The sequence below is a fragment of the Eretmochelys imbricata genome, chromosome 1 (assembly GCF_965152235.1).
Source record: "Eretmochelys imbricata isolate rEreImb1 chromosome 1, rEreImb1.hap1, whole genome shotgun sequence".
NCBI lineage: Eukaryota > Metazoa > Chordata > Testudines > Cheloniidae > Eretmochelys > Eretmochelys imbricata.
In genome coordinates, this window is record NC_135572.1 from 229057075 (window position 1) to 229084109 (window position 27035).

At 41.6% G+C, this 27035-nt stretch overlaps 1 protein-coding gene and 1 pseudogene across 1 annotated transcript in view; one reads left to right on the forward strand and one right to left on the reverse strand.

Annotated features, from left to right (window-relative positions):
- Nucleotides 1-27035, reverse strand: part of ANO2 (anoctamin 2) — a 272975-nt gene that overhangs the window by 137825 nt on the left and 108115 nt on the right. Inside the window, exons 11-13 of the mRNA XM_077807418.1 lie at nucleotides 15534-15668; nucleotides 11348-11508; nucleotides 70-152 (exon numbers count right to left, since the gene is read on the reverse strand). Coding sequence (XP_077663544.1) covers nucleotides 70-152; nucleotides 11348-11508; nucleotides 15534-15668 — 379 coding nt within the window. The remainder of the gene's footprint in view (nucleotides 1-69; nucleotides 153-11347; nucleotides 11509-15533; nucleotides 15669-27035) is intronic.
- Nucleotides 19710-21049, forward strand: LOC144258404 (large ribosomal subunit protein eL36 pseudogene; annotated as a pseudogene).

Sequence of the window (27035 nt, forward strand, 5' to 3'; positions counted from 1 at the left end):
AACCACCTATCTAATCACTACTGTACATTTTCAGGATTGCAATGGTAAATATGTAGAAAGAAAACTTACTTCTTCCTCCTCTAAGCCAGTGAGATCCCAGAAGTAACCTAGTCTCATCTGTAAACGCTTCCATTGTTCAAGAAACATGGTAGCTTCAACAACAAAAACAACAACAAAACACAGTTAGATTTTAAACTATAAACTCAATGTATTATTAATAACAATTAATTATTATTATTATGTACTCTTTGCAATTCAGTATTATCTACAGGCCCAAGTTCTGTGAGGGACCTAATGTGCTAGGTGCTGTACAAATAGAGCAAGAGATAGTTCCTATCCGAAAGAGCTTGTAATTTCATAGGCTGTGGCTACACTTGCCCTCTACAGTGCTGCAACTTGCTCGCTCAGGGGTGTGAAAAAACACCCCCCTGAGCACAGCAAGTTACAGCGCTGCAAAGCGCTAGTGTAGACAGTGCCCCAGTGCTCGGAGCTAATCCCCTCGTGGAGGTGGAGTACCAGGAGCACTGGGAGAGCTCTCTCCCAGCGCTGGCGCGCGACCACACTCGCACTTCAAAGCGCTGCCGCGGGAGCGCTTTGAAGTTTCGAGTGTGGCCATGCCCTTAGAGTTTAAGGCAAGAAGCCCTCACCAGATCACCTAGTCTGACCTCCTGTTTATCACAGGACACCAACATCACCCAGCACCTGCACATGAAGCCCAACAACTGAAATTAGCCCAATCTAAACAGATAACAGACTACAGGTCGGAGAAAGAAAGTATTAGTCTGATTTTGCTGATTGGGAACAGAGTTTAAGGAGCTTGCACAAAGGCACTAAGGAATTCTATGTCGGAACCAGGAGCTGAATCCAGATCTGCTTTTCCCACAAGACCATCTCTCTCAATGTACCTTGTGCCATCCTACAGTTTATGGACTCAAAATATAGGGAGACAAACTCCAAATCTGAATACTCAGCCACAACTTCCCAGATAGAAGATTTGTAACTATTCCCAATTAATCAGAAATAGAGGACAAAGTTAGAAATAGGCTACTTCTGAAAAAACCCTAAGTACCTATTGGTAACCGGAAAACTTCAGCAATCCTCATGGGGCACTCCAGATGGGTACTGAGGATGTCTTTTATCCTGGCATGCCTAACAGTGTTATAGTTGAGCATTTTTGATCCATTTAACCCAGCCATGTGAGGTGTTAGACTCAGAGGGTATGCCTACACTGCAGTGAAACACCGTGGCTGGCCAATGGCAGCTGACTTGGACTCATGGGGCTTGGGCTGTTTAACTGCAGTGTAATCATTCAGGCTCAGGCTGGAGCTCAGACTCTGGGTCCCTCCCTCCACCACAATTTTACAGCTCCACAGCCCAAGCCCTGTGAGCCCAAGTCAGTTGACACAGGCCAGCTGCGGGTGTATCACTGCAGTGTCCTCATACCCAGGGTGATTTTCCCATAAGTGGTGGGACACAAATTCCACCTCCTGCCTTTCTTTCCCTTTTCCTTGACACTAGGTGGCATATGCTGTGGTGCTTCCACTCTTCTCATGTTTAGACTCTTCTGCCCTTCTTCCCATAATTGTTGCTTCTTCTTGACAGCCTGGTTTTTTGTGGCTTTTGATTGTATGTTGTGGAGTCATGTCCATCTGTGCAAAGTGGGTGTGCAAACATTATTGAATCAGAGTAGTACTTTACTCCCACTATGCAGAGGCAACACATGGGGGGGGTGTCACGTTGGGTCAGATCCCCCCCAGATTTCTCGGGCCACCTATCACCAGGATGTCCATCAGTGAGGAAACAGTGGCCCCCTTTGGCGGCGGCACTCACTGTTTGGCTGCGCAGGTTGGGAAGGGAGGAAGCAGCAGGGGGCTGGCTGCACACTGAGCTCCCACCCCCGCTACATGGGACTGCTTCTCCTTCCCTGCTGCTGGAGTCCCAGCGCTTCTCGCTGCCTGCTTTGCAGACCTCCCACTGAGGGGAGCCAGTGGGGCATCTTCAAGATCGGGAAGAGGAACTGCGACACGGTGTTCAGCACCAGGCAGCTCAAGTGGAGCCCCATTCAGCCCAAGAGCCCTGGGCGGTGAGTGTGGGGAGCAGGCTGTGGGAGGGGGAGAGTGGGAAATGAGGTGTAGACCCTGCTGTGGCCTCCGATGTGCCTATCAAGGAGAAGGTGATTTGGGGGTGTCATATTCCCCCGTCCAAGAAAAAGGGACTGATAATTCTCCGACTTCTTGTTATCTGAGACAATCCAGCCCAAGCACCATCCCACCCTGGTGCCACCCTGATGGCACATGGGGAACTGTGCATCCCAGCTGCGTTGGGACTTCTGTTGGTCTTGTTTTGAACACTTGCTAAATTGATTGAGGATAGTTCAGGCAGGGAGGGATGTCTGAAACTTCTGAGAGGCTTGGCAGCCACAGGGCAGTGAGCAGCAGGAGGGGGAGGAGGTAGATGATAGTGTATGTTGTCTACACACATATCAAGTTTCAGGGGCTGCAGGCAGAGGCAACACTTGGGGCAGTCATGTGCTCCCACAGAACCTTTCAATTGTGCCAAGGTTACATGTTGCCTCTCTCACTATGCATTCACCCTGCACAGATGTAGATAATTGTACAAGGTGCAAAGCAATGGGGAATTAGATCCAGATTCTCTTGACAGTGGTCACCTTTGGTGTGAGTGCCAAAGCAAGGTAAAACTGGGAAGCGTTCTGGTGCCCATGATGAACCACATAACTTCAGACTGCATAGATGAGCTGACTGAATATAGATGAGCTGATTGAATTTTAATCTGACCTTACACTGGGCTCACCCAGACTTTTAGTGATGGGTGACTTCAGTGTCTAACCAGACAATAGAACTTCAGAGTTGGCTCAAGATCTCATTGCTGCCAAGCCAAGCATGGGAGTTTCTAAGTCAAAATGTTCTGGCTGACAGATCTTGTGAAATATGGGGAGGAAGGAAGAAATCTTTTCTTCACAGCTGTTTCCCTTCAATAAACTCCATCGCTGAAGAGATAATTCAGCCTGATGCCAGAATTATTCTGTCTATTAACAAATTCTGATACAGGGAGTTGCACTATAGTCAAACAAATATAAAAAGTACACATCTGACAGATGGAACGGTCATAAAACCAGAGTAAAAAGTGTGCTCTAGAGCCAGATTTTCAAGAACTCAGAGCAAAATTTTCAAATGTGCAACATTCACAGTTAAGGCCAGATTTTTCAAAATATCTCAACTCCCATTTAGGCACTGAAATGAGTGGCCAGATTTTCATGAGTCTGGTACCCAAAGTACTGAGCTGTTTTGAAAATCTGGCCCAGATTGTGGATGTTCTGCTCTTTTGAAAAATCTGACCTGTAGGGGACAGTGAATATCATATTCTCTGCATAAGTCCTCTCACCTTATAGGAATCTAAAAGTCACTGCAGGCTGCTCTTGAAGAACTGGCAGACAACAGAGAACATTTTAAACATGTGACTGACTGTACACATAACTTAAGCCCAGATATTCAAATAATTGTTATTTTTACTCATCCCTTATGGAGAACACAGTGCAAATAAAAATAATGTTTAACATGTTCTTGGGGTTTAAAGGACTTTCTGGAATAACTATAGAAAAAAAACCCACAATGATTTTGTAGGTGAATTTGTGCCTTTGTTCCCTGTTTAGCTCAAGGGAATGAAAATGGTAGCATTTACCTACTTTAATTGGTTGGGCTAGATACACGAATGGTGTAAATTAGAATAATGTAAATTGCTGAAGTACTGCCTGTTTTACACCAGCTGAAAAATTCTTCAATTGTTCAACTCTCCTTCTTCCTCTGAAATTGCTTAACTGCGAGCGGAAACTTGACATCTCAGAACATCAATGGCTATAAGCACAATTGGCCGGGCGTGATGTTCTTTTTTGGTGTAAATTCTCAATGAATATGGGGCATTGATAAATGGAGTTGCTGAGTTCATGAAGATATTTAATGAGGTGTCCCATCAAGTAACTGGAGCGTACTTCCTTTAATGATATTAACCGTAACAAATCTCTCCACCTTTCCCAAGAAGGGAGAAGGCTGAAAGGATAAAAGGTGGATTCTTCTGCACAGCCCTCACCATGAAAAGAAGCCAGCTCAGCAGAGCATAAATACTATATTGTTCCCTTTTTAAGCATAGTAATAGTGAGTAATAATGCATGACAGTTTCCCCATCACTACATCTTACAAAAAGTGATTCAAGCAATGTTTATTCAAGACACTATAAGAGAAGCTGGTTTCAGGTATGCAAAGAACAGTAGAACTGTCAGTCACCAAACTGAAAGGTAGATAGAAGGAATGCGCTCTGCTACTTGCAGGGCAGCAATAATATGGTGTAATGTAATGCTCAATATGCAAGCAGGGCAGGGTTAACATAGGGTACTTGGTTTTGCTTTGCTGATGCTGATAGATGATGGGAGTATTTTCTTGCACTGACAAGCTCAGTTATCATAGTCCCAGCACAAAGAATTTTCCAGTCTGTGGGAAAGGTTTTTTTTAACGACAGGATATGGCTCAGAAAAGATTTTATTATCCTTAAGTGTCATTTTAAACCAGTACATAAAGAACTGTTTGTTCTTTTCTATTTCACTACAAACTTCAGTCTTTTCATCTCATTTCTGAACATGCAGACACAGCATATGTCAACAGTATACTTCACAAACCATCTTGTTGATGCTGAGGGAAAATTGCTGTGAATACAATTACACTGGAAATGATCATTTGTATAGATGTAAGGGTTTCCTTTTTCAAGCAAGACTGTCTTAGGAAACACACTTAGAATTATAGAATCATAGAAGATATGGGTTGGAAGAGACCTCAGGAGCTCATCTAGTCCAACCCCCTGCTCAAAGAAGGACCAACCCCAACTAAATCATCCCAGCCAGGGCTTTGTCAAGCCTGACCTTAAAAATCTCTAAGGATGGAGATTCCACCACCTCCCTAGGTAACACATTCCTGTGCTTCACCACTCTCCAAGTGAAATAGTTTTTCCTAATATCCAACCTAGACCTCCCCCACTGCAACTTGAGACCATTGCTTCTTGTTCTGTCATCTGCCACCACTGAGAACAGCCTAGCTCCATCCTCTCTGGAACCCCACTTCAGGTAGTTGAAGGCTGCTATCAAATCCCCCCTCACTCTTTTCTTCTGCAGACTAAATAAGACCAGTTCCCTCAGCCTCTCCTCATAAGTCATGTGCCCCATCCCCCTAATCATTTCCATTGCCTTCTGCTGGACTCTCTCCAATTTGTCCACATCCTTTCTGTAGTGGAGGGCCCAAAACTGGACACAGTACTCCAGATGTGGCCTCACCAGTGCCAAATAGAGGGGAATAATCACTTCCCTCGATCTGCTGGCAATGCTCCTAATAATGCAGTCCAAAAAGCCATTAGACTTCTTGGCAACAAGGGCACACTGTTGACTCATATCCAGCTTCTCCTCCACTGTAATCTCCAGATCCTTTTCTGCAGAACTGCCACTTAGCCATTCACTCTCCAGCCTGTAGCAGTGCATGGGATTCTTCCATTTCTAAGTACATGTCAAGGTTCCTCCCCCACTCTGAACGCTAGGGTACAGATGTGGGGACCTGCATGAAAACCTCCTAAGCTTATCTTTACCAGCTTAGGTCAAAAACTTCCCCAAGGTACAAAATATTCCACCCTTTGTCCTTGGATTGGCTGCTACCACCACCAAACAAATACTGGTTACTGGGGAAGAGCTGTTTGGAAACGTCTTTCCCCCCAAAATACTTCCCAAAACCTTGCACCCCACTTCCTGGACAAGGTTTGGTAAAAAGCCTCACCAATTTGCCTAGGTGACTACAGACCCAGACCCTTGGATCTTAAGAACAATGAATAATCCTCCCAACACTTGCACCCCCCCCCACTTTCCTGGGAAATGTTGGATAAAAAAACCTCACCAATTTGCATAGGTGACCACAGACCCAAACCCTTGGATCTGAGAACAATGAAAAAGCATTCAGTTTTCTTACAAGAAGACTTTTAATAGAAATAGGAGTAAATAGAAGTAAAGAAATCCCCTCTGTAAAATCAGGATGGTAGATACCTTACAGGGTAATTAGATTCAAAACATAGAGAATCCCTCTAGGCAAAACCTTAAGTTACAAAAAAGATACACAGACAGAAATAGTTATTCTATTCAGCACAATTCTTTTCTCAGCCATTTAAAGAAATCATAATTAACACATACCTAGCTAGATTACTTACTAAACGTTCTAAGACTCCATTCCTGGTCTATCCCCGACAAAAACAGCATATAGACAGACAGAGACCCTTTGTTTCTCTCCCTCCTCCCAGCTTTTGAAAGTATCTTGTCTCCTCATTGGTCATTTTGGTCAGGTGCCAGCGAGATTACCTTTAGCTTCTTAACCCTTTACAGGTGAGAGGAGTTTTCCTCTGGCCAGGAGGGATTTTAAAGGGGTTTACCCTTCCCTTTATATTTATGACAGTACAGGACTCTGCATTGTCCTTGTTGAATGTCATCAGATTTGTTTTGGCCCAATCCTCCAATTTGTCTAGGTCACTCTGGACCCAATCCCTACCCTCCAGCATATCTACCTCTCCCCCCAGTTTAGCATCATCTGCAAACTTGCTAAGGGTGCAGTCCATCCAGATCATTAATGAAGATGTTGAACAAAACCAGCCCCAGGACCGAACCCCTGGGGCACTCCGCTTGATACTGGCTGCCAACTAGACATCGAGCCATTGATCACTACCCGTTGAGCCCAACGATCTAGCCAACTTTCTATCCACCTTATAGTCCATTTATCCAATCCACACTTTTTTAACTTGCTGGCAAGAATACTGTAGGAGACCATATCAAAAGCTTTGCTAAAGTTAAGATATATCATGTCCACCACTTTCCCCATATCCACAGAGCCAGTTATCTCATCATAGAAGGCAATCAAGTTGGTCAGGCATGACTTGCCCTTGGTGAATCCATGTTGACTATTCCTGATCACCTTCCTCTCCTCCAAGTGCTTCAAAATGGTTTCCTTGAGGACTTGCTCCATGATTTTTCTATCTTGTATCTATCTGAGACAGTACATCATTCATACTTTATCATTACACACAATGGCCAGAATTAAAAGCCAACAATTACCACACAGTGGAATTTTAATGACAAATTTGGAGGATGTGACAGAATAGACCCCTGTATTCACACTCTATGTACTATTGTAATAATCTTTATACAAAGGTATCATTTGGAAACTGGTAATTTGCTGGTCAGTATTGTCCTGGTAAAATATGTGGTATATAATGTGATGTTATAAGGTTCCTCTGTAAGGTGTTATTATCATATCTTCCAAACTTCACAGCCATGACCAAACAGAAGTTGGGAAACTGGTTTGTCTTAAACAAAGGAACCTGTGCTCTGCTTAATTTGTATTTAAGCAGTAAACAGAGTCATCAAGCAGGAAAGGAAGACAAAGAAAGTTCAAACAGGTGAAAAAACCAACTGGGAACAACCTTCCACATAGACTCTGTGTCTCCTGTTTCTCAGCTGGAAATGTTTTTCAAAAGGGGATCTAAGACTATATAAGGAACAAATACCCCAAGGCACCCTTCTCTCTCTCCCTGCCCATCACATTCACTGCACCTGAAGAGACAAAGGAAGCAGCCACTGGACTCTGGAGGGAGGGTTCTGACCTGAGAGAGTTTGATCAGTAATCTGCTGGAGCATATGGTGAAAAATTTGCTTTGCTACTAAGATAGCTTTTTAAGCGGATACCAGTAAACAGTTTATCTTTATTTTTCTTGTAACCATTTCTGACTTTTATGCCTCATTATTTATATTCACTCAAAATCTATCTTTCTGCAGTAAGTAAACTTGGTGTATTGTATTACCTAATCCAGTGTGTTCAAACTGAAATGTCTGTGTAACTCCATTTAGGAAAACAAGTTGTCTGTGTATTATTCCCTTAAAGGAATAATGAACTTAATATATTTGCACTGTCCAGAAAAGGGCTGGGCAGTACAGGACATACATAGGGCGTTTCCAAATTCACGGTCCATTTTGGTGAATTTCATGGCCATAGGATTTTAAAAATCTTAAATTTCGTGATTTCAACTATGTACATCTGAAATTTCATGGTATTGTAATTGTAGGGGTCCTGATCCAAAAAGGAGTTGGGGGGGTCACAAGGTTATTGTAGGTGTTGCAGTACTGCTACCCTTACTTCTGCACTGCTGCAGGCAACAGCGCTGCCTTCAGAACTGGAGAGCAGCAGCTGCTGGCCAGGAGCCTAGCTCTGAAGGCAGAGCCACCGCCAGCACCAGTGCAGAGTAAGGATGGCCTGGTATGGTATTGCCACCCTTACTTCAGCACTGCTGTCTGCAGAACTGGGCCCTAAGTCAGCAGCCACCACTCTCCAGCCACCCAGCTCTGAAGGCGGCACAGAAGTAAGGGTGGCAATATCGGGACACCCCCTAAAATAACCTTGCGACCTCCCCTGCAACTCCCCTTTGTGTCAGGACCCCCAATTTGAGAAACACTGGTCTCTCCCGTGAAATCTGTATAGTATAGAGTATAAGTACACAAAAGACCAAATTTCATGGGGTGAGACCAGATTTAATGGTCCATGATGCGTTTTTTATGGCTGTGAAATTGGTAAGGCTCTAGACAGACATTTCTGGGGGTAAATCTGGAACTGGGAGTGTGTTGGGGTCACACGGCAGCCTAACCAAGGCTGGTAAGAGCCAAGGTGTAACTGGCTGGCTGCAGCACACACAGAAACATAGCTGGGACTGATTTACGTGCTGGAAGCTATTTGGGAGCAGTCGAGGCTGCAGGCTACAGCAACAAGGCACTGTAAAGGACACCCGAGGTTACAAGGCAGGGTTGACATAGCTACTCATTAGTCTGGATTGTACTCTGGCATGTCGGAGAGGGTGGCCCTTATGTTCATGTCCACAGAAAGTGTCACCACATAGAACTATGCAGGAGTTCACTTGATGTAACTGATGAAAGTGCACTGGAATGGGCATACAACCCCACAGAGCTGAGCTTATTTTACTCCATTTTTCTCATCTAACTCTTCCTCCCAGCCTATTGGCATCATCTTATGGCATATTCAGGCACTGATTGTGCATATCTATTCTGTCAGGTTGCCAATGTTGAGAGCATTTATTGCTCTGTGGTTTGGACACATTGCAACCTAGATATTCATGGTGAAACTATGATAGATACAGGTAGCAAATTTAAAAGACTGTGCATTATATAGTCCATAACAGCAGATAAACCATGACACCTCAGTTTTCATAACACTCAACACAGTGTAATTTCTAGAGCTATTACTGAGCCACAAACTGGACCAGGTTAACAATGTTGTCAACTCTCACAATTTTAATGTGAGTCTCATGATACTTGGTATGTTTTTCAAAGCCCCAACTCCTCAAGTCATGTATTCACATGAGACTCATTTTTTAAGTAAGCTTCTACCTTAGAAAAGCTTGAAAATGCTCCGTAAAGGCTCAAAATATTTGTTTACATTTCATAATTTTAAAGCCAATCTCATGATTTATGGGGCCTGACTCATGATCTTTGTTCACTTGGAGTTGGCAATATCAGGATAATATGGCTGCTTGGCCAAAGTTCTACACTCAGACTGAGGCTTTCCTGATGCAGTTCACAGTTCAGTTTACAGAGGTGCCCTCCAGAGACTGTTTTAAAATACAACCACATCTGCATCTTTCACAATAAATAAGATCACTAGTGAGTGACTTTGCAGCAAGGCAAGCAAAATACAGTGCATTCAGGTGCCAGGACCTGGGAGAGGCCAACAGCAATGCAAGTAAGGAAGAGGTGTAAAATAGTAATTAGTGTCTATGATGCACTTTGAGATCCTTGGATAGGCAGATATTTTTGTTGTTATGGACAAATCTAGTATGTACACAGTGATTTCCACATGATATTTGGGGGAAAATCATGGATGAGTCTCATAAAGTTTTGACAGAGTCATGGAGAAAACTGTCCCACATGGAATGCGCTCTGTGCTCAAATAAATCCCATTCCATGTGAAAGAAGACACTTGACAGCCTGCCCAGTATTGTCTCCCAAGCCTTGTGGAACCTGCAGAAGGTGCTCTCCATGCGGTCTCCACAGAGGAAAGATGTGAAGACGGAGCAGACTGGGAGCAGTATTAGGCAGGCTGGGGGCATGGGCAGAGGGACTCCTGGGCTGTATGTATTTATATACATATATTATATACAAAACACACACAGCCCATGGCTCCCTCTTCCCATTTTTATATACACCCAGCCCCCACCCCAGTGATCATAGAGACTGCCACAGTCAGAGGGAATCCCTGGTAATAAAGCTAGCTCCAGTCCTTGGTCATTGTGACGAAATGTGGGTTCTGTCTCTACCACTTCGGAATTTTAGATAATTTTATGAAACTGTATCATGCGTACTGTGTCATGTAAAGCCTATATGGATGTGGCTCTGACCTGAATTAGCAGGGTTGTGTTATGTCTCTGCCGGGACAGACACTAGTAAATAAGCTGCACTCAACGATCATCTTTTCAAAGTAAGACACGTTGCGACAGTGAGTTGGTTCTATCTGGGAGAAGACACTTCCTCTCCTTGTCTGAAGGGAAAGGGGGTTGGGAGTAATGGAAAATTACCAAAAGGCAGAACAAAAGAAGCAGGTGGCCCCAGCAGGAGTCTATAAAGGGACTCACGGGTGCTGGCAGGGGGAGAACTGGAGGAGAGAGCCATTTTGCACCAGATTAAGATGAGGGAGGCTGCTGCAGGGGCAGGAAGTCAAGGGGCAAAGGACTTCTGAGAGAGTTCAACTGTAAACCAGAAGCTTCACACCTTTGGGGTGGAATTCTATGAGAGGGGTGTTTTTAAATACTGGGGAGTCTGAAGGGTCAGCACTGTATCCAGAGGGGTTAGGTGGCTGGACAGCAAGTTCCAAGATTCAGAAGGGGTTGCCAGATAGGACATCTACATGCTGAGAGTATGCCTAGGGCCTCCAAGGTTGGGATAATGACTGGACTCTGTTCAGGCTCCTAGAGCTTAAAACACCACTGGGAATTCAGAGCACAGAAGCTTGGATTCCTCTCATTGCAATCCTAGTAGGTGGCCAGGAAGGGGAGGGAATCCAGTCCTCAGCAAAAGCCAGTACATACTAGCCTTTGGGGGCTTGCTAGCTCCACAAGGCATATGCAGCACATTTAATCCCCTAATGCCCTAAGCATAATAAAATATTAGTGCTCGACTACTGTACCATCGCAGCTTTCCTTTCTATTACGAGTCCACAGACCTAACAACATTCCTAACATTCAAAACCATACTCACCCCAGAGAGCCATGAAAATGGAGAAGAAGACTGTGGCCGGGTTGTCAAATAAGTGGCTAGCGCGTGCCGTAGCACATGCAGTGCTGAGGTCCCAGTAGTCACAAGACTTGTCACAAAGAGGGCACATGGTGAACGCTTTAGGTTGGTCACACATCTCTTTACTATAAATAACAAATGCAAAGATGTCACAATGGATTTCTAATGAAAAGAAGGAGCATTTGTGTTTTGTCCTCTAGTGCATTCAGCCATTCACAGCTACTGCATGCTGTTACATAGTGCATGGGCTTGGAGGCTTCAGCACATGCAGGTACTGTGCTGAAGGAAAACCAATGCAAAATAATAAACCAATCTGATTGCTAGATTTTATTGGAGAAGAATTACTCACTAAAAATGTGTATTAAATATAATTAAAAGAAATCAAAGCGAACACTGACATCCTGAATCGGATGATCCAATTTGAGACACAGGAAATACAGATCAGCTTTTGAATGCATGAGAAAAAAAAGGATTAAATTTGCAGTGAGGTAAACTCCATGGGCCAAATTCTGGCTTCTCTTTGATAAAACACACGTCTCTAACATGGATTAACATCTCAAACAAGAACATGTGCTAAATGTCACATTAATCAGTGCATGAATTCTGGCCAAAATTATGCGGAATATTTGGCCATGTGCAAATAAGAGGAAATGTGGCTCCACAAATCTCCATACCACACTGTAAAGCTATTAAATGTACCCATACATGTTAGTTATTCCATTTCACAGATGGAACTGATCACCTGGCCGCTGTATGCAAAACATTTTGCAGGATATGTTGGGCCAGATACTCTGCTTATGTAAATTGGCATACCTCCATTGAAGTCAAGGGACTTACACCAGCTGAGGATCTGGCCAAGGAACAAACACTCATTCACTTCTGGATGAAACATCCTGCTTTCTCCTGTGCTTCACTTTCACTTGCGGAACACTTGGATAAACACTGGGTATTTTCCCAAGGTAAGCTTTTAATGCTACTCTGTAGCATCTTCTGCTACAAAATTTTGGCCAAGATTTTCTAAAGTTACTCGTTATTTTGAGTACCTCCCGAAAGTGGGTGCTCAGCACTTGCAAAAAATCAGGCCCCTTGAAGGTGTCTCAGATTGGGTATCCAAAAATTACAGCCCCCAAACACACTAGTCAGTCAGTTTTGAAAATGTTGGCCAATTCGTCTCATCTCTCCAGACCCAAATGTGCATGTGATGCTCTCCTGTCACAATTTGACTCAGTTGTTTATTTTTTCAGGGGAAAGAATGCTAATCTAAATTTCCAAACTATGATGAAATGTACTTTAAAACAACAATTGTAAAGCTCTCCCTCCTGGTTCATGCATTTAAACGCTAAACTGTATGTCCTGTGCCTCAGATTACATCATCTGATGTAGTACAAGCAAACGTCCATTCTCACCAAGAGACACCAGAACCAGAGTTACAAAAATACTGCAACACCGATTGTCATTTTGACAAACTAATGTGAACATTTTCTAAAGTTTTTAAAATTTCTATTTAAAAAGTTGTTTTTAAAATATGCATTGTTATGTACTATATATCTATTCAATTATCTATGGTCTTTAACTAACCACCACTATTTTCCTATAGGCTAAGCCAAAACCTACTGATTTTACTGTATAATCACTCCAGTCCTGCGAGTAGATCTGTATGCAAGATCTTGATGCTCACATGGAGTCCCATTCACATCAGTGGTCACATGCTCAGGTGGCTCTTGCATTGATCAAATTGCAGGATCATGGCCTCACAGAAGAATTTACCAGACCACTTCACTGGACGTATACCACTATTAGGTATATGTTAACTTTACACTATGCTGGTTTGTGATTGTTTGCTTTTTGACAAACGTCTGATGTGATTTTCTATCATCATAGAAGTCAGTGATGGAAAATGATTTATTCCTTTTAACAGTCAAGACCATCCCTCTGGAAATTAATTCATTTTAATTATGTACAGCTATTTCCAGTCATGACATAGTTAAAATAACTCTCTCTTGTTTTGTATTTGAAAAGGCAGCAGAGAGTGGGGCAGATATATCTTTGCCATAAGTCCCTCTGCAGGTTTAATGTTAGCATAAGATTTGCTTGAGAAGGGCACAGCTGATCTTGATTAAAAGTTCATTGAAATCAGGTCAAAAAATCTAAATCAGAAATGTTATCAATCATCATTTACCAATCATTGATAATTGTAATGGTCTTGATCTGTTTTTCTGCACAGCAATCATATTTTAAAACTTGCCAATTTACCTTAGCTAATATAGAAATTACCATGCTGGATCAGACCCAAGGTCCATCAATCCAATATGCTATCTCTGATAGTGACAACTTAATGCTTCAGAGGAAGCTGCAAAAACCCAGCAGTGGTAGTTATGGAACAACCTGCCCCTAGAGAAAGTTTCATTCTAACCCTTATTATTTAGGGGCTGCCTTATGCCCTGACCATGAAGGGTTTTGTTCCTCCCAAAAATTTTGGTTTTCATTTTATGTGTAGAAACCAAGAATTAGGTTAACTCAGTATATTTAGGGAATACCTCGATAATTCTGCAGACCCAGAGGTAATATTAGAATCCAGCATTGTAATTTACAATGCCTATGCTTAAAAAGTGTCAATTTCTTTAGCAAACAATCTAACCATTTCATTGCTTCTTTACTGATAAATTGCAAATTACCAAAAGATTCCTACTTTTACATTTTTTTCACTGAGAAGTGAGCATTTGCATCAGAATTGATTAAAACGTGTCTTTATTCATAGCCACATCAACAGAAAAACAAACAAACAATAGTTTGGGGAACCAGGAATTAGGGAAATACTGCAGACTCCAAATGTAGAAAAGGCTAAATTTTGATCAAACTACCCATGCAAATAACTTGATTTACACAGGATTAAGAAAGTGATATGAAGCCCTTTGAAGACAATGGAAATACTTCCCTTCCATTCACTTCAATGAGCTTTGCACTACAACCTAATCTTGGAAATAAGGGAAGCAGGACTTTGCTGTTTATAAACACACACAATCTGATCGAATTGTCATTATACTAATTTTTATATTCGCCAACTCTGCTATATGTTTAAATAGGGCTAGTCAAAAAATGAAAAACTAGCTCTACGAAACATTTTCTAATTAAGAAGTTGGGTTTTTTGCTTCAGAAGGTTTGAAATTGACTCATTTTTATTTATTTGAAATTTCGCAATTTTTTCCACTATTTTTTTTTTATTGGAAATGTTATTTTTTTTTCACTTACTGAAAACCTTCAGTGTATGAAAAAAAATGATCGTTACATTGAGAATCTTTTCTATTTTTTTCTTTTTAACATCTGCAAGAAAAAAACACAATATGTAATGGAAAACAGAATTTTTTCACAATGTCAAAACATTTTTGCAATTTTTTTGTGCGGGATTAAATACATTTTTAATAGAAAAAACTTTTCATTTTAAACATTTTGACCAGTTCTCATTTAAAAATTTCAATCCATTTATGTAAACAGACTTTATATTATATTAGAACAGCACCACTTATTCCAAAGGTATCATTGTTTGCAATATACCAAGTTGCAGAACTCTAGATGTACACTTATTATATCTGGAAATCTGTACTAACACAGCTGCAGTTATTTCACTGTGATCCTACATACAAGAAAGGACACTGAAATAATCTTATTCAGATCAGTAAATTTACTCACATGTTTTAGAAGACTGCAATAAACTTACTGAGTGTCCTTATTTCAATGACTGCACCTTTGAAGATCCAAATAAACATTCTGTTGCTTTGCATTCTGTATTACACAGATGCAAATGCACACATATTGTGTAATGTGACATTAGAATGAATTACAGTGGAATATGACCATGTGTTTATTTGGCTATTCAGTGGTGAAGTTATTGAAATAAATATGCTCAGTAAGTTTATTGCATTCTTGTAAACACACAAATGAATTTATTTGGTCTGAATAAGATTATTTCATGTGTGTAGGATCCTAGTGAAATAAATGGCTGCTGTATTATACAGATTTGTTTAATACTACACAAATGTTCCTCAAACATATTAAAAGTCATTGCAGTTACTGAGGATTAACAGTTACTGAGGATCAATAACATAACGTTATAATTATTGAGTAACAAAATACTGTTCACAGACAAGCTTACCTAGGAATGTCACTTTCCATGGTTATACATCCATAAAGAAAAACTATTATCCCAACTACTGAAGATGGGATAAGGAATTCTGTATATAAACCCAACCACGCAAAATACAGTCCTATTTTTTCTCCAAAATACTTCCTGAAAAAGAAAAGAAAGAAAATATATTTTAAGGGTGTCATCTTCAGTATCATTTATGGATGTGTTTCAAAAATCCCTGCAACTGATATTCAGAAATTGTAAAAGCGGCAAAGAGTCCTGTGGCACCTTATAGACTAATGTTACAGTCTTTTCACAAAAAGAAAAGGAGTACTTGTGGCACCTTAGAGACTAACCAATTTATTTGAGCATAAGCTTTCGTGAGCTACAGCTCACTTCATCGGATGCATACTGTGGAAACTGCAGAAGACATTATATACACAGAGGTTTTCTCACAGGTTTTTTTTTTACACATTGTAAAGAGAGTGGTCACTTTGGATGGGCTATTACCAGCAGGAGAGTGAGTTTGTGGGGGGGGGGGGGGGGGCGCGGAGGGTGAGAAAACCTGGATTTGTGCTGGAAATGGCCCAACTTGATTATCGTACACATTGTAAGGAGAGTGATCACTTTAGATAAGCTATTACCAGCAGGAGAGTGGGGTGGGAGGAGGTATTTTTTCATGGTCTCTGTGTATATAATGTCTTCTGCAGTTTCCACAGTATGCATCCGATGAAGTGAGCTGTAGCTCACGAAAGCTTATGCTCAAATAAATTGGTTAGTCTCTAAGGTGCCACAAGTACTCCTTTTCTTTTTGCGAATACAGACTAACACGGCTGTTACTCTGAAACCAGTCTTTTCACAGTTTTTTGTTTAATCCTGAGCTGATGGTGTCAAATTTACAAATGAACCAAAGCTCAGCAGTTTCTCTTTGAAGTCTGGTCCTGAATTTTTTTTGCTGCAGGATGACTACATTTAAACGTAGGGAGGGATAGCTCAGTGGTTTGAGCTTTGGCCAGCTAAACCCAGGGTTGTGAGTTCAATCCTTGAGGGGGCCATTTAGGGATCTGGGGCAAAAATGGGGATTGGTCCTGCTTTGAGCAGGGGGTTGGACTAGATGACCTCCTGAGGTCCCTTCCAACCCTGAGATTCTATTCTATGTTTTAAATCTACTACTGTGAGTCCAGGGAGATTGAAGTGTTCTCCTACAGGTTTTTGTATAATATCTAATATCTGATTTGTGTCCATTTATCCTTTTATGTAGGATAAACACAGTCTGGCTGATGTACATAGCAGAGAGGCATTGCTGGCACATGATGATGTATATTACATTGGTGGACGTGCAGGTGAATGAACGTCCACCATCAGCTCAGGATTAAACAAAGACTGTGACTGGCTAGCCGACTACAAAAGCAGTGTCTCCTCCCTTGGTGTTCATACCTCAACTGCTAGAAGAGGGCCTCATCCTCCCTGATTGAACTAACCTTGTTATCCCTAGCCTGATTCTTGCTTGCATATTTATACCTGCCTCTGGAAATTTCCACTACGTGCATCCGACAAAGTGGGTATTCACCCACAAAAGCTTATGCTCCAATATGTCTGTTAGTCTATAAGGTGCCACAGGACTCTCTGCCGCTTTTACAGATCCAGACTAACACAGCTGCCCCTCTGATAATTGACAGAAATTATAAGAGATATGTGATGAAATCCTTGCCCGGCTGAAGTCAATGGGAGTTTTGCCATTGACTTAAATCGGGCCAGGATTTAATTCATGGTCCTAGCATCTGGTGTGAATAAGTGCCCACTTCTGCAATCCTTACCCACACTAATAGTGTTTACTTACCTCAGCAGTCCCAGTATCTTAAATGAGTATGGGCCATAGGCTGATACATCAGAGAGTGTATTTTCAGACTAACAATTTTTAACATGAAAACAGGACTTTGGGGCACACCCATCATTGGCCATTCAGGTACAATACATATCTCTGACATCCTAACCTGCCTTTACAGTGGGTATGCAAAAGTATACAGCATGGTAGGGAACAGTTAATTGTAGGTAGTGATAAATACTTATCAGTATTCAGCCCAATTTCTTCATGAATCAAACACAACAGGACGTATACCCAGCTCTGATGAAATTAATGATCATTCCAAAGCACTGTTAGGAGTGATTATAAATATAGTAGAATACTGGGAGTTTCAAAAGCTCCAGGGAACTCTGAGAAATCGCGGGAGGAGTAGAGAGAAAGATAATATGATGAGATTTAGTTAAGATTTTAAAAAACAGTGTGCTGAGAAATATCTCACAAGCCAAAAAATAAAATACGAGACTGTTGGATAGAAAAGAGTAGTGCAAAAGGGGGTTCTGGGAAAGATATTGCACATTACATTAATTAAACACAAGCTCTAAGGGTAGTGGTAAAAAAAAAACAAATGTAACACTAAGAGGTAGCATAAGGATATCACGTTTAACAAAGGCAACAAATGCTCTCTATAAAGCCTTAGCACAGACATGCTTTTGGCTTGATTCTGATCTCATTTACATTAGATGAGTTTTACCCTGATGTAATTCCATTGATTTTGTTTAAATTGTTTCTAATTTACAGTGGTCTAAACAATATCAAATTCAGGGCCTTGGACTTATGAGCACACTGAGCGTTGATAATTTAGTAGCTTATTCTGCTCCTATTGAAGTTAATGGCAAAACTTGAGCTCAATGACAGTAGGATCGAGCCTTTAGGAAGGGTAGCTGCAATCATAAAAGAGTTGTAGGATATGACCAATAGAAACCAACACGTATATAACATGGATAGCCTAGCCAAAATACATCAGAAGGGAATATGATAACTGAAAATATGCTTGAGTGATAATGACATCAAAGCACGAGGAAATATTTAAGGAAATTAGGAATGGAAAACAAAAACTAATTACCTGAAATGAAAGAAAAGTACATTTAAGTGAGAGATAGAATTAGTTAAAACAAATATCTATGTGAGGTAATTTGAGGGGGAGTGGGATGGTTTTGGTGTTCATGATTGGACCCAGTATCTAAATATTAGGGCCAATTATTAATAGACAGGAAAAGCATTTTGATGTTATTGATCCAAAATGGAAAGTATATGACTACAGTCATTTATAAAGTACCACAGCTAGTTCCTGTTCTCAGTATTGGGAACTACTATAACATCTGAGATATCACAGAGCGGATATTTATTAATTTATAAATTATGTTTGGGATTGTTTAATTTAAAAAAAAAAACATCTTTTTTACTCTTACAGATTCCAAGTACTATATCTGCCTACAGTTCTTTATTTTCAACATGATCCTGCACACCCTTTGTCAAGAACATGGGAGGTATCTGAATTGATTTTATGAATGTTACGTGTACTTCTGTGGGTTTGGTAGTTCTTGGGTTGCTTCCTAAAGGAAAACTAAGGGTTAAGTCAGTCTTCGGTGTTTTTTTGATTGGAGGAACCAAAGTCAATGGCTGTATATGGACCCAATCACTGATACTTAAATGACAATACAGGTGTCAATTCCCATTGGGAATTAGCATTTAAATACCTTTGAGGATATGGGCTTTGGAAACTGTTAAAAGGGCACCCCTGATGCACAGAGGGGGAGAGGGAGAGTCTGCAGAGAAGCAACCTATAACCCAGTCCCCAGAAGTGGGAGGATTCCAGGGGTAAGACAAGCCTATTTAAGTTATGTCTACACTGGAGACCTTACAGCGGCACAGCTATACCACTGCGACTGCACCACTGTAAGGTTTCCAGCGTAGCCGCTCTATGCCGATGGGAGAGAATTCTCTCTTCAGCATAATTAAACCACCCCCAATAAGCAGCGGTACCTGTGTTGGTGGGAAAGAGTCTCCCGACAAGATAATGTTGTCCACACCGGCGCTTCTGTTGGTGAAACTTATGTTGGTTGGGGGCATGTGTTTTTTCACAGCCCTGACTGACAAAAGTGATAGTGTACACATAGCCTAAGTCTTGAGAGAAATGCTAAAATTTAGGTAAGACTACTGTGCATGAAGACCTTTCTTGTTTTAATCTTTTTCTCTCTGATTGTCAAGTTCCTATGAATGAATAAACAATATTTTGTTTTGAAGACACTATCCTGTATCACAGTATTTTCATATTGATCACAACTCCAGAAGGGAAGGCAAAAGCAGTGGGCAAACACAGCTGGACCTGTTGAGGAAATATGGATGGTAAAGAGGGGTGAGTTAACCTGGAGACCAAGTCTAAGAGTGAGGAGAATTGCAGGATTCCACCCTGAGAGAAGAGCAGGACAGGGCTAGTCACTTGAACAGGGACCCGTGGAGAGACTGCAGTACAACGCAAAGGTACAACTCACCCTGAATCATTACAAGCATACTCAAATGAAAGGAACTTAATTATGCAAGTTAATACCTTTCACTTCAGTAGGACAAGCTGCATAAATAAGGATTACTTACATGCGTGATTATTTGTAGGATCCAGCCTCTAAACAGCTTATATGAGTTTACTGGTTAGCATATTATATTTATCCCCTTATAAAATCTACAAACATTCACACTGCAACTTAGATTGTAAGCTCTTTGGGCCAAGGCCATCTTTTTGTTCTGTGTTTGTACAGCTCCTAGCACAATGGGGGTCACTGGAATACAAATAAATAAATAAGCTATTTAAGTGAGAAATATTACTGTAACTCATAGGGCTAGTCATTTGCAGTAGAATTTGTACATGAATCATGAATTTGGCAGGGATTTTGTTTTGGAGTGTATTGACTATATTTGCTGTTATTTGTGTATAGTTTTATTAAAATTGTGACTAAAAAAGTATTTTATTAAAAAAATATATGAATAAATAATGGGTCCAGACATGGATTTGCCACAAACCTCATATATTGGCCAATATGTAGCTGCACTACCCCAGGGGCAGACTAGGAAGCAAGGAATCCCTATAAGGCTTCAGGTTTCCCCCTGTTCTCCGAGGGAACGTACCCTGCATTGGCTATATACCTTGTGCAGCATACTTTCCCCAGGGAACCAGTGCTGATGCTCTGGCAAGCATGATGGGACGGGGTCAGACTCAGTGCTCCATGTACTTCTTGCCCCTTCCCCCACACATGCATGGGTGATATGGGCAGCTGGCACACCATTCTAAGGGGGCACCTTCCGTCCCATTCTGCCCTCTGCAGACAAGCAGGATGGGCCACAATCTGACCTTAAAAGACCAGAGCTGGCAGCCTTCTTTGCTATGGCCGTTGGCTTGAACAAGGCCCATAAAGTGGCAAAGAAGGTATCTGAGCCCAGGCAGTGTCAGAGGAGAGATCATCGGACCAAACGCACCAAGTTCATCAGAGACAAGATTTTCCAAAGTCAGTGGGCTCACGGCTTGTGAGGGTTTCTTTCTATGGGGTTATTAAAACTTTCCAATGATAAAAGTAATCTGAAATTCATAAAGCAAAGGGTTGCTATTCACATCTGTGCCAAGAGAAAGTGAAAAGAGCTCAACAATGTCCTGGCAGCTGGAAGGAAGGCAGCTGCCAAGAAGCAGTGAGCTGCACAATGCTCTGTGACTTAAAATGTTTTCAAAAAGAAAAAACAATGTTAACGGCTATGCCCGATATGATTACTTGTCCTGTGCTAGTCTCCTTGATTTAAGCTCAACAGAGCAGAGGTTGAAATAGTCCAAGGTAGACCGATGATTGTGCTTTGCAGTGTGATGACAGGCTGAGATTATTTAGCCAACGTAAGAAATGGTAGAGATACGCTCCTTCCTCCTATTACAGGCTGAGTGCCTTGAACCCTCACTGAAAATAAACGGAGTTGAGGGAGCACAATATCTGGCAGGTGGCATCAAGGGCCTGATCCAGCACCCACTGCAGTCAAGCTGGACTCTCGTTGCCTTCAGTGGGCATCTGTCAGATCACACCCCAAGATCCTCACAGGACTGGGCCCTAACAGAGGACATCACAGAGGTACATACAGCTCTCAGAGCTCTCTGGCACACGCCCACTGGCAGCCAACCAGCTCTCCCTGACAGGGTTGAGGAAGATAGGGTTGTGATCCTGCCTCCTACCCAGGCCCATTGAGGTGGCTACTGTCACTAACACCATGCAGTCCCTGGCCTCCGGTGAGCACAAGGACTGCTAGTGTAACTACCACAGTGGGGAAGAGGGTACAAACAGAGGAAGGCTACTTTCATGTCCTCAAAACTCTGTCACAATCTGGATCTTAAGCATAATATAGTCAAATTGAGGAACTCGCATATTCCCAGGGCCATCCAGTCAAGCAGTGTTATCGCACTTCACGGTTCAGGGTATAACAGAAAGGGAATAAGAAAAAAAACAACCCACCCTCCCCCACCTCTGAACCATTTAGGAACCAGCCAGTCCTTGAGGAGAGATATTTAACTGGGTGGACTTCTGGTCTAATCCTGTCTCTGATTGGCCCATGATGCCGGTCTCCATTGTCTACTTGATAAATGTTCAAACAAGCACCTTTGTGCTTCCTCCCATGTTGCCCCTCATGCTTGGGAGGAGCTCTCCATAAACATCCACAGAGCTACCTCCTCCCCCTCCTTCAAACACCTCTTCTACCAAGATGCCTATAATAAAACCTGACAACGTTTAGGCTGGTGCTATGCTGAGATGACTGCCTGTCATGCTGACCAATATTATCTCATTGTTTCTTTGTGCTCCTCCCTGTATCCATCTGTTGTCTCTGTCTTACGATTACATTGTACATTTTGGGGGGCAATGACTATTTTGCTCTGTGTTTGTACAGCACAATGGGGTCCTGGTTTATGATGAGGGTTCCCAGGCACTACCACAAGACAAATAACGACATAAAGAATCACTTATACTTGTAAATATCTGACTTCATACAAGAATACATCAAGGCTTCTTTTAAAAAAAGAAAATTAGCTTAGTATACTACATTCTTTCTAAAGCTAAGCATTTGCAACTATACTCACTAAATAACATTGCAGATTATAAAGAAAACCACAGTACCTAATTTTAAGAATAAGTACTGGCTAGAAATGTGTGTGTGCTGGATGGTGGTGGTAGGATGTATTAGGATGTATGTGTTGAGGAGGGATGTTTACAGGTGACCTCACGTAAATACCGAGGGCCTGGACTCTTCTCTCACTTACACTGGTGTAAAAACAGTATTACTCCATTGACTGTAATGGGAGTGCTCTTGCTTTACTCTGTTGTAGACCAAGAGGAGAAACAAACTAAGTTTTGTTATATCACATCTCGATCTTGGCATAATTTACACCTGATTCATATATATCCAGAAATAGTTAAGGGCCAAATCCCCCCATTTGCCATACATGGGCACAGGCTGGTTGTGGGTGCAGAAAGAGGTTGAAAGAAGCAGATCACGATTCATGTGTATCATATAAAAGGGTACCGAGAGGTAAGCAGCTGAATAGAAGGTGCAGGTTCTCAGCACCATTCAGGACCAAGCACTAAGTAAACAAAGCAAGAGAAGAAACTGCAGAAAGTGTATCGACTGTCATGGCAAATTTACTACAAACAGTATTCTGAAGGCTGCATTAAAAATGTTTGTTCAGTTCCCATATATTTGAACCAGACATCTGTGATGCACTTCTGTCTATTATATTGGTTTGGCAACAAGACATAGAATAACTGGTAATTAAATACCAAAGATGCATGTTGGTCGTAACACTTTGTTGCCAAGTTATTCAACTTATAAATAGATCAGATTTGAAGAAGAAGAAGAAACGGCTTATAACTGTGCACAATCAACTGTGGGCTACCTGGAATGTGAAAAAAGTAATGTGTGACATGTTTGGGAGAGAATTTCATAGCGTTTTAGGAGCAAAGTTAAAAAGACAAAGCAAAGACACTGTAGCCACTGAGTCACCTAGCTGGGAAGACTATTCAATTTTTTCATTGCTATGTCCCAATCTAGCCCATCTGTTGTTTCACATCTTTCTCTCTGTCTCTCTCACACATTCATATTTGCAATGTTAGCCCTCCCAGTCATACAACTGCCTACTGAATGAAAACCACCATTGTGCAGATGCCTACTGCAAGTACCATGTCCCACGTAAGCCCTCAAAATAAGTCTATTCTAAGCAGGTGTTGATAAACAGTTCAGTCAGCAACAAATTTTGCCTGCGGTTATACCATGGAAAACCCAGATTAACTGCATAGATTTCACTGGAGTTATTTCAGATTTACAGCAGTGTAAATGAGAGCAGAATTAAACTCGGTGGATATGGAGATTATTTCTAGTGTTCTGCTGTTACAACATGTGTGAGAGAGACTCCTTTTCATTACAGCATTGTTAAAATAACAATAATATTTTCCCCTGTGATGAAATGGCAACATCAAAGTGCTTGAGCCCAACATGAATGAACGATTCTTCAGAATGCTCCTGGGTGATTTGCTGGAGACTGCACAGTAAGTCAGCATGGCAGAGTCAGGAACAGAACCCAGCTCTCTGACTCCAGAAAGTACAGTAACAATCCATTCCAGTCAACTCACCCAGCTACGTGTACTACCAAATGAAGCCATCTGGGAGCCTGCAAAGGCTCCTGGCAAAGAGTAACCCCCTTCAGAACAATCAGCCAAGAGACTGGAAAGCAATTGTACAGAAGTGACAAGAGGAGGATAAAAACAATCCTGGGATCTCTGCTAAATACTAACACACTCCAGTGTGACGCAGGAAAAGGAGAAGCATATTAGAAGGGCAAGTATAAGCAGCCCATTAGTGCTGTGAACAGAAGAGTTGCTCTGTCCATAGCAAAAAGCACAAAAATGATTCCTAAGCAAGTGGGCTCAGCAGCTCAGTACAGAGGAGGGGAAGGGAGGTTGTGCAAAGATTTCCTTCCTTAGTAGCTTGTTGTGTCCCCGGATTCAAATACCAAACAGTGTAAAGAGGTTGAGTTCAGTGTAGTATGTAGTAAAAACTGGCCCCGACTCTCTCAAAATTTAGCCCAAGTTCACTGGCTTTGATGTACCTTTCCATTAATCTGGCACCCCAGCAGGTTTGTAACTACACCCTACCCCTGAAGGCTGTCTCTAACTTGCATCTAGGTGCCCGTGCCCACAGGATGCAAGTTTCCCACCCTGAAACACCATTTGTGTGGTGGGTTTTGCAGGGAAGAGGGCTCAGATCTAGCAGAGCCATCTTTGTGTCTGATACAGGTCTCCTGCACCAGGTGTATTCCAAGGAGGGGCTGGTCAGGTGCTTTGCAGCCCTTGTGCACCATAGAATTCATGGCCTCTACTCACAGGACAACGATCAGTCTGGCCCCTTTTACTTATAAGTAGAACTGGTTAAAATGCAGAAAGAGAAGAGCATAAGTGCTGGAACTAGGGGCTCTGCCACAACCCCTGGCTTAAAGTGGTTTCCATCATATACAGGGTTTACAGTTTGGTTCAATGGCTCTCAACACCCCCTCTGTACAAATTGTTCCAGCACCCCTGGAGAAGAGCCACTTAAGGGAGCTTCCTTAGTTAAGGATTTGTATGAAACCTGCCATACTTGCTGTCTCTTCCTTTGAAATCAGAGGTCTGTAGTTTAACTGGAGACAGTCAAGGATCAGCCCAATCTGTGCTTAAATTGCCACCAGCAGTGGAATAAACTTCCTCAGAAGCTAAGTCCTAAAATGCATTTATGCTGCCTTATCTCCCCAGTCCCTTGGCTGTGCTGCAAAAGTAACTAATATTTAAAACTTAATAATAACAAAATATTGGTGGGAAGAAAGTGTCCAGTTCATAGACCCTCACGTGAATTAATGTACAGAACACAGGAAAAATTGCAATGCAGAAAAAAAAATACAGAGTTTCAGTGTTACAAAATAAAATACGTATAAAATGATCCATTGATGGAAACTAAAGCAATAGACTGAAGGTAGAACAATGGCACCTTTTCAGTTGTAAGGATGATAATCTTTCCCTACTTCAATAGGAGCACTGTGAGTAAAAGTTAATTATTGTTTGTGAATTGAATAGTTTACAATGGTAAAAGAAGATCATACGAAGAGCTACTAGATACAACATGAATGTAGTGTACAGTGACGTAGAGATGATAAAGTGGCCACACAAAATAATAGCGATATTTACACTTCGATATTTTTAAAGGAAATAAATCCCTGATCTCAATTTGCAGATTGGTCTGTGAAGCTACTGGCCCTCAGAAGCTCTGCACACCTCTGCACACACATGCAGTAGTGAAGGATCTATCCTTTATTTCTAACAGGATATTTTCCTATTAGTAGCAGCCATGCAATGTCTGAGCTGTCTGAAGCCAATGATGGGGCACACATAAGATCATGTGGGGCCACTCAGAGTAGAACCAACAATCTTAACATCCAGAAATATCTCTAGCTCCCCCTTTCCTACTCTTCCTCAGCTGGAGGTGGGACAGCTAAATCCTTGTTTGCAAACAAATCAAAAACCAACCGCTAGGCTGAAAAGATTCTTACCTACTGAGTCCATGAAGGTTGCTTGGGGAGGGAGAAACTACTTCACCTTTCGGTTGCAGTAATTCTCATTTCCCCAGCAAAGAAAGCCCTGTATAAGGAGTATAAGAAGTTAATTTAGATCATGCTTTGAGCAGGGGGTTGGACTAGTGACCTCCTGAGGTCCCTTCCAACCCTGATATTCTATGATGAGTTTCCTTCTCCTCCTACACTCAGCTGTACAGTCCCCAATAACAGAGCCTTATTTTTCCTTCTTTTTAGTATTTTATAGTGAATAAGCCTTTCCTTTGGACTGGGGGACATATCATGTAGTGTTTTTCTACCTACTTGCTCTCACATTTCCTGTTAGTTGCTTTTCCTGGCCCATTTTCCCTTCTGCTTCATTGGTGTGCAACGTACCTGGGCTTTGCACACTCACTAAATGAGAGATCCGTGAAATCTGTACTACTTTGCCACTTATGCCTCTTTTCTGAGGCCACTTATACCCAGCCTTATACCATCATTTACATCAGCTAAACCCCCAAAGCCATATATGAAACCCATGTGCTGATTTCTCTTTTCATAACATTACGAAAAATTCAGGACAAAGTGAAGATTCATGAGCCATTTCAAATTCAATATTTATCCTCTTCATACTGTAAATCTTGCTGCAAGTGTAAAGTTAGCTCGATGTATTGGTTTCTTTCATAGGACACTGTAAGCAGCATTTGTTGTAAGAGGCATTTATTGCCAAACAAGATACCATCTAGTGGCTAACATAGAGATTTGTTGTTCTCCAAAATAAGAAGAATAAAAGTGCTTTAGAAACAGGAAATATTAATGTCTAGCATGATAGGGCTACTCAAAGTTTTACCCAATGTTGCCAAATGTCATAATTTATCAAGTCTCATAATATATGGTGTTTTTAAAGTCCCAGCTCCTAGAGTCTTGTGAGAACATGAGAATACCAGCTTTTATTTTTTTTAAAAAGTAACTTTCTTGTCCTTGTAGTTTCAGAGAAAAGCTCGAAAATGTGACCTGAGTGCACCATAAAGGCTCAAAAACCAGAAGGGAAAGGAAAAGAACCTAAAGTTAGCAG